Consider the following 19,398-nt stretch of genomic DNA (forward strand, 5'->3'; position numbering starts at 1 on the left):
GGCCATGCAGCCGAAACGCATCAGAGTTTTAAAACTTTGTTCCCATTGAACATGCCATACAAATAATGGCATGTTCATTAATTATATGAAGAGTGCCTTGGTCCTCCTTTCTTTTTGATGGCCAATGTACCCCTTTTACCAAAGAGCACCTTCTGTCTACCAAACTACTATTGTGTATCTTAGCAGCATTTCCCTTCCTCCTTTTTCTACGTGGCTTAGCGAGGTTGTTGGAAATTGATGGGAACTGGAACATGCTGTCGTACACATCGATCGAGAGCATCCCAAACATGCTCAATAGGTGACATGACTGGTGAGTATGCAGGCTATGGAAGAACTGGGACATGTTTTCTCCCAGGAAGCATGACAGATCCTTGCCACATTTTTTTTAGACAATTGTGCATTATCATGAGGTGATGGCAGCGGATGACTGGCAAAACAAGTGGCATCAGGATCTCGTCACGGTATCTCATTTAAATTGCCATAGATAAAATGCAATTGTGTTTGTTGTCTGTAGCTTATGCCTGCCCATACCATAACCCCACCGACACCATGTTCACAACGTTGACATCAGCAAACCGCTCACCCACATGACGCCATACACGCTGTCTGCCATCTGCCCCGTACAGTTGAAACCGGGATTCATCCAGCGTGCTAGTGGCTATCGAAGTTGAGCATTTGCCCACTGAAGTTTCGAACTGTAGTCAGGTCAAAACCCTGGTGAGGACAAAGAACACACATATGAGCTTTCCTGAGATGGTTTCTGACAGTTTGTGCAGAAATTCTTCAGCTGTGCAAACACAGTTTCATGAGCTGTCTGTGTGGCTGGTCTCAGACTAAACCGGGTGTGGAGGTCCTGGGCTGGCGTGGTTACATGTAGTCTGTGGTTATGAGGCTGGTCGAACCTACTGCCAAATTCTCTAAAACTATGTTGGCTTATGGTAGAGAAATGAAAATTCAATGCTCCAGCAACAGCTCTGGTGGACATTCCTTCGGTCAGCATGCCAAAACTTGAGATATCTGTGGCATTGTGTTGTGTGACAAACTTTAGAGTGGCCTTTTATTGTCCCCAGTACAAGGCACATCTCAAATCAAATGTTATTTATCACATGTGCCGAATGCAATATGTGTGTAGACCTTACTGTGAAATGCTTACTTACAAGCCCTTAACAAACAATACAGTTTAAGAAATAGAGTTAAGGAAATATTTACTAAATAAACTAAAATAAAAAACATTTATACATTTTTTTTTAAAGTAACAAGAACATTACTTAACAACAACAATGAGGCTATATACAGGGGGTACGAGTACTGAGTCAATGTGTGTGTCTACATGTTAGTCGAGGTCATTTGTAAAGTGACTATGCATAGATAATAAACAGCCAGTAGCATCAGTGTAAAAACAAACCAGGGGGTCAATGTAAATAGTCCATGTAATGATCATGCTGTTTAATCAGTTTCTTGATATGCCACACCTGTCATGTGGATGAATTATCTTGGCAAAGGAGAAATGCTCACGAACAGGGATGTAAACACATTTGTGCACAACATTTGAGAGAAATAAGCTTTTTGTGCATATGGAACATTTCTTAGATCTTTTATTTCAGTTCATGAAACATGGGACCATTTTGACGTGTTAAGTTTATATTTTTGTTCAGTATAAATACTAGAATTGAAAAAGGGTCATGTTTTTTTCAATCATAAAAATCATAGAATATTATTCCTATCTCTCTGGCGCGCTCCATGTTGTATTGCTTGAATTTCCCACGCTCTGCTACATCACTTCCTGTTTCAGCACCGTGGACAGCTCCGCGCTCTCTCATTTTACACCCATCGCTTATTCGGCGACTCCAGGCAGGGAGGCAAAGTTTTGGCAATATCTGAGTAACCAGTGCTGATTCCCGTATTTTAAACCAACGTTTCCCTTCGCAAATGTTTATCAGAATCCGTTGTGGCGATTAGAGAGGAAGAAATAAAATAAGAAAGAACAGAAACACCAAGACGGAGGAGCTGAAATAAAGAGATGAAGAGATGAAATAAATATGCTAAGAGACTCTGATTCCGTAATACCGATTTCTCGCTTTCTACTATTTGGTTGCTGAGGGATACGAGCGAGCGAGCGACCTCAGCGCTACGAGGGAGCGGAGAGGAGAGGACTTCCGTGCGGGGGACGCAAAGGGACAGATCTGCATGTGAGAGCGTTGGTTCCACACACCCGGAGGAAAGAGATGCAGCCCTCGAGCAAGATCCTGAGTCTTATCGTCCTCGTGTTGATGGGCACAGAACTCACTCAAGTAGGTTTAAACACACGCCATTTTCCCCACTGTATTAGAGCTACGCTGTGGTGAGCAGTTACTTGGCATGAGATAAAATATTAGTACCCGGTGTCTTCTCGGTAGCCTAGACAAAGCTAAAGTGAATTAGCCAGTTTCCGCGTTTAAAGAGATTAACGGGTGGGATTACATGGCGATGATGTGGATACATTATGCTACACGGGCGCAGATAGCGCCAGCAGCGCCCAAAGAATGTCACATAGCCTAACTCTAACAGGGCTCTGTGTAATGCGCAGGGATAGAGATGTACAAAATCCTACATGCATACAAATGTGTAAATATACACATATATTACACACGTATAAATTATAAGCAAATGTAATGAATGAATAACAAATCAACCCATCCAACCAAATCATCTGTGTGAGGGTTAGGATTATGTCAGAATGGTTATTGTTTTTCATTCTAAACCGAAATATTATGATGTGTCTGATATATGTATCGGTATTCTGCATGTGTCGTTTGTTTCGAATAACAAGCAGTCAAATATTATTGCATTTCAAGTAGCACAGCACACAGCATGGTCCTTTGAATAAGACCAAAGGAGAAGTGACTGTGGAGCTTGAGAACCTGACTATGGAGACGAGAAAGGAGGTCTTTGTTCTAACCAACCAAATAAAATGTTATTGGTCTGGCAGAAACGATTATCCACCCGACATATCAATCCAATCACCTAAGAAGTATCCAAGGCCGTAATGGTTGATAATGTAATTGAAGAATATAGTCAAGTGCTGTTCTATTGTCAAATGTCTTAATCACCAGCAATCTGTGAAACGATGGTGTGCACAGTTAACCCTACAGTTCAAAGTTCATTCCCAAAAGTATAGCACAAATGTTTACGTAAAGGGTTGCTCAGATATATTTAAAATGTAAAAATATATATATATATATTTAAAATGGTCTCACCAAACTACAGGTGTATCTGTTCATTCCCACAGACATACTGTTCATTCCTGTCCCCCTGTGCATAAACAAGCTAACATCAGGCTACCAAAACAAATTGGCATTAGTTCAACATAATCATTCGGTCAACATGTCCATTATGCGGAAATCTATTTCCCAATGTACAATCATGAACCACACAATATTCTATCTATTTCTTTTAAACCCTTTTAATACAAATTCAACCCCAGGCCTCAACATGTACTTTGTTTCAGATTGGATTAATGTTAATGGACAGCTCTGTAAAAATATCACTCAGAGGATGTTGTTGGACTGACGTCAGTGCCAAGTGAGGTGTGTGTTTTGTACATCACACAGCCTCAGAGAGAAATAGCTGACCCCACAAAGCACATAGACACTCTGCTGCCCTCATCTCTCCCATGCATCTTTCACCATGACCAACACATCACTGTAGTCTCCCTATAACACTGTGACACAAACACTGCGCTGAGCTCTCAGTAATGCTGATTCTGTTGTACATGTTGCCCTTCTGATCTCCTTGATTGAAGAGGAAAAGGCATACGAGGTTGGACTTCATCCTGCATCATACAGTTTGGGTGCTGCATGTTGTCTGTAAGGGGCTTGGTTGACACTGTAGTTTGTGGCCCTGGATGGCATTGGTGTGTGTGTACATGCATGTGTGTGTGTGTTTATATGATTGCATGCGTGTGTTTGAGTGTGTGACTGTGTGTGAGCATTTTGGATGGATGTAATTTGTAACAAGGTCAGTCAATATCTGGCCACAGCCTCAACCCCAACCAGCCTCCAGCATTATCAGAACCACTATAATACTCACCGTGGCCACAGCCTCAACCCCCACTGGCCTCCAGCATGATCAGAACGACTATAATACTCACCGTGGCCACAGCCTCAACCCCAACCAGCCTCCAGCATTATCAGAACCACTATAATACTCACCGTGGCCACAGCCTCAACCCCCACTGGCCTCCAGCATGATCAGAACCACTATAATACTCACCGTGGCCACAGCCTTAACCCCCACTGGCCTCCAGCATGATCAGAACCACTATAATACTCACCGTGGCTACAGCCTTAACCTCCACCGGCCTCCAGCATTATCAGCACCACTATAATACTCACCGTGGCTACAGCCTCAACCCCCACCAGCCTCCAGCATGATCAGAACCACTATAATACTCACTGTGGCTACAGCCTCAACCCCCTCCAGCCTCCAGCATGATCAGAACCACTATAATACTCACCGTGGCTACAGCCTCAACCCCCACCGGCCTCCAGCATGATCAGAACCATTATAATACTCACTGTGGCTACAGCCTCAACCCCCTCCGGCCTCCAGCATTATCAGCACCACTATAATACTCACCGCGGCCACAGCCTCAACCCCCTCCGGCCTCCAGCATTATCAGAACCACTATAATACTCACCGTGGAGCACTATTTATAGCTTAACCGACAACAGAGCCCTTACAACATCAAACACCACACACATCACACTCAAGGATGCCGAGGTAGAGGGAAATTGGGTGTTTTGGAAAGCGTCGGAGTGAGAGAGATTGGGGAGAAAGACAGAGAAATAAGGGTTGGAGATAGACAGAGAGAGTGTGTGAGAGGGACAGAGAGAGAGAGCGAGATAAAGAAAAAAGAGTAAGAAAGAGAGAGAGCAAAAGAGAGAGAGAGGGGGGGGACAGAGCAGAGATAGAAAGACAACAGAACAGAGCAGAGCAGAGATAGAAAGATAGAGAGAGAGAAAGAGAGAGAGAGAAAGAGAACAGAGCAGAGATAGAAAGATAGAGAGAGAGAGAAAGAGAGAGAGAGAAAGAACAGAGAATAGATAGAAAGTGCAGCACATTTCTTTGTGATCAAAGCCAGACTCACATTTATTGAACAGATTCTGTTTCAACATAACTTGCTCTAGAGGTGATGATTTATGTCACCCCACTTCACTTTTACCCCTACAGCCTGGACAGATACAGATGTCTTTCTGAAAACATTGCCACTGCAGGCTATTGTTTTATTTTAGAGGAACGTACAAGTATTTAGGAGATGTCACTGAGGTGGCCAGTGTACATATCAATCTGTGTTATTTCACTGTCCTTAGTCTACAGCAGGACTCTCTAACCCTCTTCCTGGAGAGATACCCTCCTGTAGATTTTCCCTCAAACCCCAGTTGTATCCTGATTCAGCTTATCAACCAACTAATTATTAGAATCAGATGCACTAGCTTAGGGTTGAGGTGAAAACCAACAGGACTGTAGCTCTGCAGAAACAGGTTGGAGAGACATGGTCTGCAGTATGCACTGAAATGAAATCTATTATTTCTACTGTAAACTGTGGAGGATGATTTGTGTCAGGTGCTGTGGTCTGGAGCACAACAACAACAAGTCACAATGATGGACATCATCTTTCTGTCTCTCTGTCGTTTTATCTCTCTCTGTTTCTCTCCATCACACACTCATGTACACACTCACTTTCTCTCAGCCACACAAAGGCACAGACAGACAGACAGACAGGCACACACACACACACACACACACACACACACACACACACACACACACACACACACACACACACACACACACACACACACACACACACACACACACACACACACTGGCTGTCAATTCTTCAGGCAATATAACCAACATCCGTCCTCACATCTTGACAGATGTTCTACCTTAAACACATCAGATGATCCACCACATCCATTACGTCATGCGGCACGTCATGCGGCAAGGTAGCCTAGTGGTTAGAGCGGTGGACTAGTAACCGGAAGGTTGCAAGTTCAAACCCCCGAGCTGACAAGGTACAAATCTGTCGTTCTACCCCTGAACAGGCAGTTAACCCACTGTTCCTAGGCCGTCATTGAAAATAAGAATTTGTTCTTAACTGACTTGCCTAGTTAAATAAAGGTCAAATAAAAAATAAAATATTGGCATACACGTCATTATATTAGCATACACGTCATTATATTAGCATACACGTCATTATATTAGCATACATGTCATTATACTAGCATACACGTCATTATATTAGCATACACGTCATTATATTAGCATACACGTCATTATATTAGCATACACGTCATTATACTAGCATACATGTCCTTATATTAGCATACACGTCATTATATTAACATACGCGTCATTATATTAGCATACACGTCATTATACTAGCATACACGTCATTATATTAGCATACACGTCATTATATTAGCATACACGTCATTATATTAGCATACACGTCATTATACTAGCATACACATCATTATATTAGCATAAACGTCATTATAATAGCATACACATCATTATATTAGCATACACATCATTATATTAGCATACACGTCATTATACTAGCATACCCATCATTATATTAGCATACACATCATTATATTAGCATACACGCCATTATATTAGCATACGCGTCATTATACTAGCATACACATCATTATATTAGCATACACATCATTATATTAGCATACACGTCATTATATTAGCATACACGTCATTATATTAGCATACACGTCATTATATTAGCATACACATCAGACCCCTAGAGCAGTATGTGTGCCAGAGTTTTTAAATGAACATGTATTCAGAGCATAGCTACTATGTGGAGAAGGGTTTGACGGCGACAAGGGGGATTGGTTTCCCTGAGCGGTTCATCCCTGGGGTTATCCTGGTCTTGGGCCGCAGTCAGACCTTATTGAGGATTTGGGCAGTATTTATTCCAGAATTCCTTCATGTTTGAAGCATAGCTAGTGTGGGAAGTATTTGTTGTGTTTCTTAATGAACATGTTTTTGAAGCAGAAATACTATAGTGACTGTTTGTTGTTGTTGTTGGTTTATGTTGTCAGGTATGTAGAGAAGGGCCAGCTGTTCCCGTGGCAGCTCCCTGAAGGCTTCAAGCCCGCTACACCCGCTAGAAGAGAGAGAGAGAGAAATAGGTGTTTATAATGAAAAGTTTACACTATAATCAATTCAGTTCTTGTGAAAGAGAGAAAGATGGAGTGTCTGCAGCTGCATTGCATTATGCTGTGATTGACAACTTGGATTTGATTTATTCATAAATCAATGCAAGTGAAACTCTGAAAGTTAGTTATCATCACAGAGTTGTACTAGTGTACATATGTTAAACTGTACTTTCTCAGTTGTACACGTAGACGATCTGAAATGGCCATATTGTCCTTTTACATTTATCCTATAAACATGTCTCTCTCTGTGAAATAGCCAGCCAAGCATGACAAGACTGAGCAGTCCTCCACTGACTGATCTGGTCCACTGATTTATCCCCTATTAGCTGATCTGTCCATGGGGAGGGTCAGGGGGAGGGCTTCCCGGACACAGATTAAGCTTAGTCATGGACTAAAAACCATGCTCAAGGTCTAGGCTTAATTTCTGTTGGGGAAATCGTCCCAGAGAGTGTTAGTGTAGAGTATTAGTGCTTAGTACTGATATGCTAACTGACTGGCAGAGTTGAGATGGCCCTGGGCTGGGGTGAGCAGAGCTGGGCAGGGGAGAAGAGGTCAGAGCAGGAAAGGGATGGGTTGGATTGAGCTGGGATGGACAGGGCAGGGCAGTAGAGGGCAGGCACAGCGGTGAACTGACCCCCTCTGATACCTCAAATTGTCCTGCAGAGTCACAACTGCTGTTTTCTGTACACTGAGAAAGGTCGAGAGAAGGGGGACGGAGAGAGAAACTCAGAGAGAGCGAGAGTAAGAGAGAGAAAGAGACAGACACAGAGGGGGAGAGCGGTAAAGGGAAGGGGAAATAGAGTGAAGGTGAGAGAGAATGGGAGAGTGAGTCTTTTATTTATATCAGCATATTGCATTACTGCGAGGACAGAAGTAGCCCATATAGCACTGTGGATATTTGGGGTCTTGATGTAATAACTTGCAGTATTACAGCTAAGCCTATAGGTGGAGAACTAAACAAGTATTCTAATGCTCTGTTAGGTGCTCTGCTTGGTGCTCTGTTAGGTGCTCTGCTTGGTGCTCTGTTAGGTGCTCTGTTAGGTGCTCTGCTTGGTGCTCTGCTTGGTGCTCTGTTAGGTGCTCTGTTAGGTGCTCTGCTTGGTGCTCTGTTAGGTGCTCTGCTTGGTGCTCTGTTAGGTGCTCTGCTTGGTGCTCTGTTAGGTGCTCTGTTAGGTGCTCTGCTTGGTGCTCTGTTAGGTGCTCTGCTTGGTGCTCTGTTAGGTGCTCTGTTAGGTGCTCTGCTTGGTGCTCTGCTTGGTGCTCTGTTAGGTGCTCTGTTAGGTGCTCTGCTTGGTGCTCTGTTAGGTGCTCTGCTTGGTGCTCTGCTTGGTGCTCTGTTTGGTGCTCTGCTTGGTGCTCTGTTAGGTGCTCTGCTTGGTGCTCTGCTTGGTGCTCTGTTAGGTGCTCTGCTTGGTGCTCTGCTTGGTGCTCTGTTTGGTGCTCTGCTTGGTGCTCTGTTTGGTGCTTTGCTTGGTGCTCTGTTAGGTGCTCTGCTTGGTGCTCTGCTTGGTGCTCTGTTCGGCGCTCTGCTTGGTGCTCTGTTCGGTGCTCTGTTCGGTGCTCTGTTAGGTGCTCTGCTTGGTGCTCTGCTTGGTGCTCTGTTTGGTGCTCTGCTTGGTGCTCTGTTTGGTGCTTTGCTTGGTGCTCTGTTAGGTGCTCTGCTTGGTGCTCTGTTCGGCGCTCTGCTTGGCGCTCTGTTCGGTGCTCTGTTCGGTGCTCTGTTCGGTGCTCTGTTAGGTGCTCTGCTTGGTGCTCTGCTTGGTGCTCTGTTAGGTGCTCTGCTTGGTGCTCTGCTTGGTGCTCTGTTTGGTGCTCTGCTTGGTGCTCTGTTTGGTGCTTTGCTTGGTGCTCTGTTAGGTGCTCTGCGTGGTGCTCTGCTTGGTGCTCTGTTCGGCGCTCTGCTTGGTGCTCTGTTCGGTGCTCTGTTCGGTGCTCTGCTTGGTGCTCTGTTCGGTGCTCTGTTCGGTGCTCTGTTCGGTGCTCTGCTTGGTGCTCTGCTCAGTGCTCTGCTTGGTGCTCTGTTCGGTGCACTGCTTGGTGCTCTGCTTGGTGCTCTGCTCAGTGCACTGCTCGGTGCTCTGATTCTTCACAATTTTTACATGAGAAAGATTTGCTTTGCTTTGTAATTCAAAAATTTATTGAGTAAAATGATTCTAATTATTAAAGGGAGGATTCAAAATATTCACAAGGTGATGGGAGAAAAGAAGTGGACAGGTATTGGGCCCGTATTCATAAAACGTCTCAGAGTATGAGTGCTGACCTAGGGCCAGGTATCCCTGTCCATGTCATCTTGGATCAGCACTCATACTCTGAGTGCTTTGGGAATATGGGCCCTGGTGTGTCATATTGGTGTTGTGGCAATTCTGGTGTGGTAGATTTCTTAAAGGGGTATGAGCTCAATTGTGATTTTTCTTCTTGATCTTCTTTCTTCCAGTCTCTCATGGTCTCTCTCTCACTATCTGTTGTTCATCCAGTATCCTCCTAACCGAGTATAATACAGAAACTCATGGGTGGGTTGAGAGAGAGATCCATAATCCAGCTGAACATGAATGTTGTTATGTTTGCGTGTAACACCTTCAGAAAGCCTTTGGTGACGCATTTATTCAAACACACTTAAATTGGGTTGTGACATTCATGTGATGTCGCGCGGCTTTTTAACGAACAATATTATGACTACTGTCCCTTTGGTTTAGAAGCAATACCGAAAGCAGCCACACGATAGCGCCAGAGTCTTTCACATAGGCCATACATCTCTTCAATTTTATTTTATACTCGAATGCAGTGCTGATGATGACAGGTGCGCGCTGTCGGGATTTTTAAAATAAAGACATAAAATTGCTGACGTGTATTAATGCATTTGGGATGACAAGTTGCCGTTATCCATATTGCATGCCCTATTATGCGTGTATATTTTTTACTTAACAAAGCAAACCAGTGAAGAACAAATTGTTATTTACAATTACGGCCTACAGTAGGAACAGTAGGTTAACTTCCTTGTTCAGGAGCAGAAGGACAGATGCTTGCCTTGTCCGTTCGGGGATTCGATGCACCAACCTTTCGGTTACTGGCCCAACGCTCTAACCACTAGGCTGACCACTAGGCTGACCACCAGGCTACCTACCGCCCCATATATATCTATATATGATCCTTATTGCCTAGCTCACCTTCATTAAATCAAATAATAACGGACTTTAATACATGGGGTTGTTCATTAAATTAACGTCAAGTTGAGTTATTCTCCGTACCCCAACAGCTCGCGCTCCACGGGGGTGGGGTGAGAAAAATATCACCTGCCCGGCCTGGAAAATTAAGCACTCAGCTTCTTGCGACCGGACGAGTGGCGCGACCTTACCCGAAACTGCTCTTTGCCCAATCCCCCCGGGGATAATAACTCGCAATCCGAGATAATACCAGCCAGGCAGCCACGGACCCCCGGTGACACTGGGAAGGGCGTCTCGAGCAGCAGGCAAGACGAACCTGGCTGACATCACCGTTGCGCGTTGCTCGTACTGCCATAGATCCGGAGGCATCTCCTCCCTCCCTCAGCCTTTTGGAACAGCCTGTGTGTATTCACTGCACTTAATCAAGGAGCGCGCGAGGCAGGAGGCGGACGGAGGGCGTGAACTAAAGAGGAACGGAGAACGGGAACACCACCAGAGCGCGGGACAGCACAGAGAGAGAAAGAGATACCCATCCAGATAAATTTTATTTTCTCTCTGAACCGCTCCTCAGTCACACTTTCTCCCGGCTTTCGGGACTGTCAGATTCGACATCGAGGGTTTATTATCATTAATCTGATCCAAACCTGCAAACCTGCGGGCTTTTTCCAAACTCCGAACCCTTTAGCCTTTCACCAGTGATGTCCAAGGAACAACCGACCAAACCGGGGCTACGGGTGGTACACCAGAAGGCTATGGCTTCACTAGGCAACATGGATTGCCTTGCTCGTTTCTCGCCGGATTGTGCTCCAATAGAATGAAGCTGGTTTGGGTTAAACGCAGAGTGCAGAGATGTCGGTGCCGTTGTTGAAGATCGGCGTTGTGCTGAGCACCATGGCGATGATCACGAACTGGATGTCGCAGACTCTGCCCTCTCTAGTTGGGCTCAACACCACCAAGCTCACCGCGGAGAGGGCAGGCTACCCGGACAGGAGCACCGGAGTAAGTGACACCACTACTTTACGCTTCCGCGGGTTCATTTTGTCTGCATAAAAAATTACTGGTTTTGCTACCAATTTTTACCTGGCTGGAGGATTTTATTTGGTTGGTTAATGAATTATTAAAAGTTTATTTAGGCCTACAAGGCTATTGCCTCCACCAAAATCTCCTATTTGTTGCTTGACAGGGTCACTGGTATTTATGTTGTGCTGCTTATGTTTTCAGCGCCTGGATGCTTGTCAGATCTTAGAGAAAATCGAATTTCAGATGCATGATTAATATCGCCTCTCATGTTGATCACTCGCGGGATAGATATAGAGACGGGGAGCGAGATAGTCTTGTTGTATCCTACTGTATGTTCGAGGAGGGGCGTGGGAGCGCGCTGCATTGTGAGAGGTGGAGGAGAACAAGGGCGCGCGGTGGAGACGGAGAGCGACAATGAGTTTGTTTGGATGCTGCCATTGATAAAACGCTGCAAGGTAAACATTTTGTGAAAATGAAATTTCGCATCCAGACCTTTCCAGTGAAGTCAGCTGGGTTCCTCTTTGTCCCCGGCAGCCAGGCAACCTCCGTTCAGCGGGGTCTCTGATTATCGAATGAAGGGCGCACCAGAGAAAAAAAAAGGTCATTTTATTACGCGGGGCATATTGCATCTTGTCTTGTTGTGTCTTTGTCAAGCACAATCTGACTTTTTGGTTAATCAAAGTAAATTGTTATGATTATAATGAAATATAAATCGTCTCATACTTTGTGAGATATTTTACGTATTAAGGTTGACTATGAAACCATTCATAAAACCCACGCCTTCATGGGTTACATTTTTGGCAAAAAGCTATTGGATCACGACATATACTATTTCAATCGAGTCATTTAAAAAACCCAGTACTATCTACTTCAATGTAAAGGCTGTACTATAATGAATAAAGATCCCCGTGCCTACATAGTCATTTTAGTTTATTATGTGATGATCAGATGGACAAAATGTTGCGTTATTACATCGTAATAAAGATCAGTCGGGTGGAGTGCTTTGCTTTCTCTAATCTGTACTCCCGTGGGATTATTGATAAAAGATTCCTCCAAACGAACTTGCCTTTCATGGTGATATACTCCTAATGACTGGATAAGCTAGTGTAGTAGTGTACTACAGTACATACTCTACCTAGTAATCCAGCATCCACCTTGTCACTATATTCACTCAATGCCCCTGTGAAGTGAATATGGAAAGGTTTCCAGTTGGTTTTAAACATTCACATAGTTTAATTTTCAATTAATTTACCACATTTTAAGTACATTATTGGTGACATTTTTGGTGAATTTATAGGATAGTATGTACAGGGGTGACGAAAACAGTCACAATAAGCCAAAAACATCACAATGCACTTAGATCAATGTTCACTATTGAAATAGGATGATCATGATGTAGGCTACAGTGAAACAATAGATTGTGGATGAGTGTGTCGATTCAGGATCAGGATGCTGTTGGCGATTATGTACAGTGGTAATGGAAGTGCTAATATTTCAGATGAATCAGGCAGATATTCTATGTCTTAAGAGACTGAATAGGAGGGAAGTGCCACTACAGCCAGTCTTAGCCCAGTCTCAATGTGGACTGATTGGACTGTGTTGACTGTTTAGTTCTGACAATCTCACACCTTCTATTCGTGTTGTTTTATAATTGGCCACCAATAACTTTGATAATGCACATAGATGAGTATTTGGACAAGTCTCGACCAGTTTGATAGGCTGTCGTTCCCCTCTGATGGCATGTTATAATTTGCTGGAGCAGGGCGGGAGGAGTTTAACGGTTCTCATCATGGCCAGATGGCGCCGTGCGCCATCCTGCGTGCGTGTGCATCCCACAGACAGACTGACATTATGTAAGCTCTGGCTGTATCTATGTAGTAGTGAGGGTTTAACACACCACTCCACCACTCCAACGGGTGCGACACGTCACCACAAGCATACACCATGTGATTGAAACGTACTGCTAAGATAAGCCTATTCAGTCAGAGAGCAGGCGAGGAGGGATGGGGTACAATACTTTATTCAACAAATCCCTGACAATTGGATTATAGGATGAATGCTTTTGTTATTCTCTTGTCTCATCTGTTTTCTCTTATTTTTTTTCCTTTCATCCCCTCATCTCTTTTTATCCCTTCCTCACCTCTCTCACCTCTCTCACCTCTCTCACCTCTCTCAAACACTCTCCTGTTTTCTCTCTCTTTCGTCCTCTTCTTTCCCACTTTATGTAACATCACTTTCTTTCTTGCTTCTGAATCTCTCGCTCCCTTTTTCCCTTTCTCTGTCCATCCTTCCCTCCATCTCTCTCTTCCAGGTGTTGCCAGCGAACCCAGAGGAGTCATGGCAGGTGTACAGTTCAGCCCAGGACAGTGAGGGGAGGTGTGTGTGCACTGTGGTGGCACCGCAGCAGTCCATGTGTTCACGAGACGCCCGCACCAAACAGCTGAGGCAGCTACTGGAGAAGGTAACTATGGTGACATAATGTCCACAGCAACACTAATGACCTGTCACGTCTTACCTCACAGATCGCGATCCCCCCATCCTGGACAGCAGCCCAAGCATGCACTCACACAAACACAGACACATGGACAGCATCCCCAGACAAGCTACGGGAGCAGCACCCTGCCTCAACCTGTTCAACATCACAGACTATGAGCCTATGCTATAGAAATATAATTTCTAGAATGGGCATCCACATTCAAGCCAATGTTCTGTGATGGATGAATCGGTGGCCATATTGAGTGTACTCATGCCCATTTCTATGTCTCCCTGATCTCCCCTGTGATAGGTCCAGAACATGACCCAGTCCATACAGGTGCTGGACCAGCGGACCCAGAGAGACCTGCAGTATGTGGAGAAGATGGAGGTGCAGCTGAGAGGTCTGGAGACCAAGTTCAGACAGGTGGAGGAGAACCACAAGCAGAACATCGCCAAGCAATACAAGGTACAGCAGCAGCCCAGCACACCTAAACCCACCCTGCTGGGGCTATGGGGCTATCACCATGACCACTGCCACTCATCTGACACAACCACCTCCACCCTCCATGGATGGGTTTTTGTGTGTGCCCACGGCTCACTCAGGATATGGTCCAGCATCAGATGATAATCAACAACATTCTTATTCTAAAGTTATTTGAAAAGATACTTAGATGCTGGATCCTCGCAGATTATCAACAGAGAGCACTCAAAAAAATGCAATTTCAATACTTATCTATTATCTGTATTTAATTACTGGTTAATGAATGAGTGTTGAGATTGAACCATAGGTGTGCTGCATATATCCTTTCCTATGGTTCAGCATCACCAACCTCACCTAGAGTGTTTTCTATAGTCCCTAGGAACAGCTCTGAGTTGTAATGTATCAGGACTGTATCAGAATTAACCAAAGACCTGGGATTTAGGACTTTTGATAGGAAGCTTTTGGATTCAATATCTAAATAAACAGTCTTCTTCCTCCACAACAAAATTGGCTTGTAACCGTTATTACAACCGCAACTACCATTTCCACTAACACTAGTACTACTACTAATAACACTAGTACTACTACTAATAACACTAGTACTACTACTAACAACACTAGTACTACTGCTAATAACACTAGTACTACTACTAATAACACTAGTAACCATAATTCATTCTGGGGTACGAGCTGGAGGGATATTGTACAATTCAGTGGGCACATGCAAAAACTATCATCAACCAGATATTCATTCATTGCTTGGCTCACCTTCCTTCCTCCTTTCCTCCTCCTCCCTCTCCTGCCTTTAAAATTATTATCACCAATGCCAATTGAGCACCACACATTCTTTGATTGATTGATTGGTTGATCGGTTGATTGGTTGATTGATTGAACTAATCAATGAGAGAGGGTAGTAGATTCACCAGTAAGTCACAACTAACTTTTAAAACCACATAGGGTGCGTTTGTAAATTCACTCTGGCTATCTACTCCGATTTAGAGCACCTCGCCAGTGCGCAGAAAAACTGATACATTCACGAACGCTCCACACTCGTTGAATATGGTGGCGTCAGTAAACGTCGGCCAAAAAGCATCATTAAATTGATGCCAGCCGCACAATTACAGTCACCAACACTCTAGATAACATGTAAACAGCCTAACCAGCTCTGCGAGGGCGAGTAAAATGGTCAGAGTGAGGTGTCGACTAGTTTGTGTCTGGAAGTAGCTATCAAGCTTTCCAACGTTAGCCAGTTAGCTTGGGTGCTTGACTGCCGTTGTGAGGTCAGAACGCTCGGATCAACCCTCCTCCTCGACCAGAGCATCCAGTGTGCGCTCTGAACGCTCAGATCAACCCTCCTCCTCGACCAGAGCATCCAGTGTGCGCTCTGAACGCTCAGATCAACCCTACTCCTCGACCAGAGCATCCAGTGTGCGCTCTGAACACTCAGATCAACCCTACTCCTCGACCAGAGCATCCAGTGTGCGCTCTGAACGCTCAGATCAACCCTACTCCTCGACCAGAGCATCCAGTGTGCGCTCTGAACGCTCAGATCAACCCTCCTCCTCGACCAGAGCATCCAGTGTGCGCTCTGAACGCTCAGATCAACCCTACTCCTCGACCAGAGCATCCAGTGTGCGCTCTGAACGCTCAGATCAACCCTACTCCTCGACCAGAGCATCCAGTGTGCGCTCTGAACGCTCAGATCAACCCTACTCCTCGACCAGAGCATCCAGTGTGCGCTCTGAACGCTCAGATCAACCCTACTCCTCGACCAGAGCATCCAGTGTGCGCTCTGAACGCTCCGAGAGCGAACCGCTCTGAATTTACTCATGTACAATCTGACAACTCTGAACTTACAAACGCCCAGAGCGCACTCTGAGCGCACTCTGGCACTCCAGATTAAATTTACGAGCACACCCATAGTCAGAAGCTACATGCACATTGATGTAAGTTTCCTGGCACTCAGACAAATACTGTAGATCCATTTTCCCACTCCTCTCCAGTTACCTGTCTAATGATGATAGACTGAACTTCAGCATGTATTGTAGTCTCAACATTAACAGCAGTATCAATCACAAAACAACTATTTCCACCCCCTGCATCCCTGACTGAGTGTCTACATTTCCAATGCATGCCTCCCACATTCATATCATGAGTGCAAAATCAAAGCATGCTTAACATACTCTCTAATCCAGTGTGTGTTGTTCTGTGTCTCTTAGATAGGTTAGTGAGCTAGATGTCAACAGTATGTTATTTTCTTGCTTGCAGGGCTAACTTTAGGACATGTAAAGAGAGAAGAAGAGGCAGGTCAATCTCATGTTCCACCTGAACTGGGCTACCACAGTACTGCGAGATTTACGAGCATTCATGATTTACCTTTCGCACCATTAGTACTACTACTAAGAAACTCCACGCACCCCTTTCCCAAATAACCAACCAGCCAGCTCTACCTACCTGAAACCCCACTTACCCCTTTCTCAAATAACCAACCAGCCCACTCTACCATTCCTGAAACCCCACCTACCCCTTTCTCAAATAACCAACCAGCCCACTCTACCTACCTGAAACCCCACCCACCCCTTTCTCTAATAACCAACCAGCCCACGCTACCTACCTGAAACCCCACCCACCCCTTTCTCTAATAACCAACCAGCCCACTCTACCTACCTGAAACCCCACCCACCCCTTTCTCTAATAACCAACCAGCCCACGCTACCTACCTGAAACCCCACCCACCCCTTTCTCAAATAACCAACCAGCCCACTCTACCTACCTGAAACCCCACCTACCTCTTTCCCCAAATAACCAACCAACCAGCCAACCCTACCTACCTTACCTACCTTCCCTACCTTACCTACCTACCCTACCTTACTTACCTACCTACATTCTTAGAAAAAAGGGTTCCAAAAGGGAAGCCTCTGTAGAAATGGTTCTACATTGAACCCCAAGGCATTTTACCTGGAACCAAAAGGGTTCTACCTGCAACCAAAAATGGTTATTCAAAGGGTTCTCCTATGGGAACACCCAAAGTTCCCTTTAAGGTTCTAGATAGCACCTTTATTTCTAAGAGTGTACCTACCTACCTATCTTACCTACCTACCTACCTACCTACCTACCTACCTACCTACCTACCTACCTACATACCTACCTACCTACCTACCTACCTACCTATCTATCTACCTACCTACCTACCTACCTACCTACCTACCTACCTATCTACCTACCTACCTACCACAGATCTATTTCTGCATGTTACTGGTAGAACATTTCCATCAAAAGGCTTTTTCAAAAGAAAACAATTAGTTGTTTACAGTTATTATAATTACTTTTTAACTTTTGGTTTTTGTCTATGCATACTTGGTTACTAAAGACTACTACGTACCTATAAACATTAGTGATAATAAAATCTGAAACCCTTTGTTGTGTGTGACATGTAAAAGCATGTAACTCTGTTGCATTTTAAACAATGATGACCAATAAAGAGCTTTCCCAATTGTTTCCTGGTGTACTGAGGGCTTGTGTTTAACGTACCGGCTCGTCTGCATCAGGACGGAGCCTCTGCTTGCTCGCCAATACGGTGGAACACACATCAGGATTTGTTTGCTCAGACACACACAAACACACTGTACACACACACACACACACACAAACACACAGGGCTATTGTGTTACTGTGAGAGAATGTCAGTGTAGGCCAGGCTAGAGTAGTCAGGGCCAGATAGGTGTTTTCTCCTTTTAAAAAAACTTTTTGGGAGTCTTTTCTTTTTTGTCTCCAGGCATGACACTGAACCCAGCTTATTTTAATCCTTTCAGGCCATAAAATCGAAAATGGAGGAGATTAGGCCGTTGATACCAGTGTTGGAGGAGTACAAAGCCGATGCCAAATTGGTATTGCAGTTTAAGGAGGAGGTCCAGAATCTGACGTCAGTTCTAAGCGAGCTCCAGGAGGAGATGGGAGCCTATGACTACGAGGAACTCCACAACCGAGTGTCAGGTCTTGAGGAGAGACTCCGAGCATGCATGCAAAAATTAGGTAGGCTGAGAAAGTTTCTGACACACACTCTAACACACAGACACACAGACACACACACACACACACACACACCAGAGTGAAAGCTTCAGGCACATGTAGTGAACACCTTAGAAACATTCTACATCAAGGTACACTACATACACTACATACACTACCTACACTACATACACTACGTACACTACGGACACTACGGACACTACATACACTACGTACACTACATACACTACATACACTATGTACACTACATACACAACGTATACTACATACACAACGTACACTATGTACCCTATGTACCCTACATACACTACATACACTACGTACACTACACAAACTACATACACTACGTACACTCCGTACACTACATGCACTACGTACACTACATACACTATGCATACTACATACACTACGTACACTACACACACTACATACACTACGTACACTACATACACTACGTACACTACGGACACTACGGACACTACATACACTACGTACACTACATACACTACGTACACTACGGACACTACGGACACTACATACACTACGTACACTACATACACTACATACACTATGTACACTACATACACTACGTACACTACATACACTATGTATACTACATACACAACGTATACTACATACACAACGTATACTACATACACAACGTACACTATGTACCCTATGTACCCTACATACACTACATACACTACGTACACTACACACACTACATACACTACGTACACTACGTACACTACATACACTACGTACACTACACACACTACATACACTACGTACACTACGTACACTACATACACTACATACACTATGTACACTACATACACTACGTACACTACATACACTATGTATACTACATACACAACGTATACTACATACACAACGTATACTACATACACAACGTACACTATGTACCCTATGTACCCTACATACACTACATACACTACGTACACTACACACACTACATACACTACGTACACTACATACACTACGT

General features: G+C 44.4%; 1 protein-coding gene across 3 annotated transcripts in view; it reads left to right on the forward strand.

The window, feature by feature from the left end:
• Positions 1 to 1,797: 1,797 nt before the first annotated feature.
• LOC112220206 (noelin) overlaps positions 1,798 to 19,398 on the forward strand; it is a 37,363-nt gene continuing 19,762 nt past the window's right edge. Inside the window, exons 1-4 of one of the 3 annotated variants that reach the window (XM_024381910.1) lie at positions 1,798 to 2,291; positions 13,719 to 13,868; positions 14,193 to 14,348; positions 18,176 to 18,395. In XM_024381910.1, the coding sequence (XP_024237678.1) occupies positions 2,226 to 2,291; positions 13,719 to 13,868; positions 14,193 to 14,348; positions 18,176 to 18,395 (592 nt within the window). In that variant the 5' untranslated portion in view covers positions 1,798 to 2,225. Of the gene's footprint in view, positions 2,292 to 10,655; positions 11,387 to 11,653; positions 11,863 to 13,718; positions 13,869 to 14,192; positions 14,349 to 18,175; positions 18,396 to 19,398 lie in introns of those variants that run through there. The other 2 variants (XM_024381909.2, XM_024381908.2) reach the window with 2 other exon arrangements.

Source organism: Oncorhynchus tshawytscha, linkage group LG20, assembly GCF_018296145.1.
Source record: "Oncorhynchus tshawytscha isolate Ot180627B linkage group LG20, Otsh_v2.0, whole genome shotgun sequence".
Lineage (NCBI taxonomy): Eukaryota > Metazoa > Chordata > Actinopteri > Salmoniformes > Salmonidae > Oncorhynchus > Oncorhynchus tshawytscha.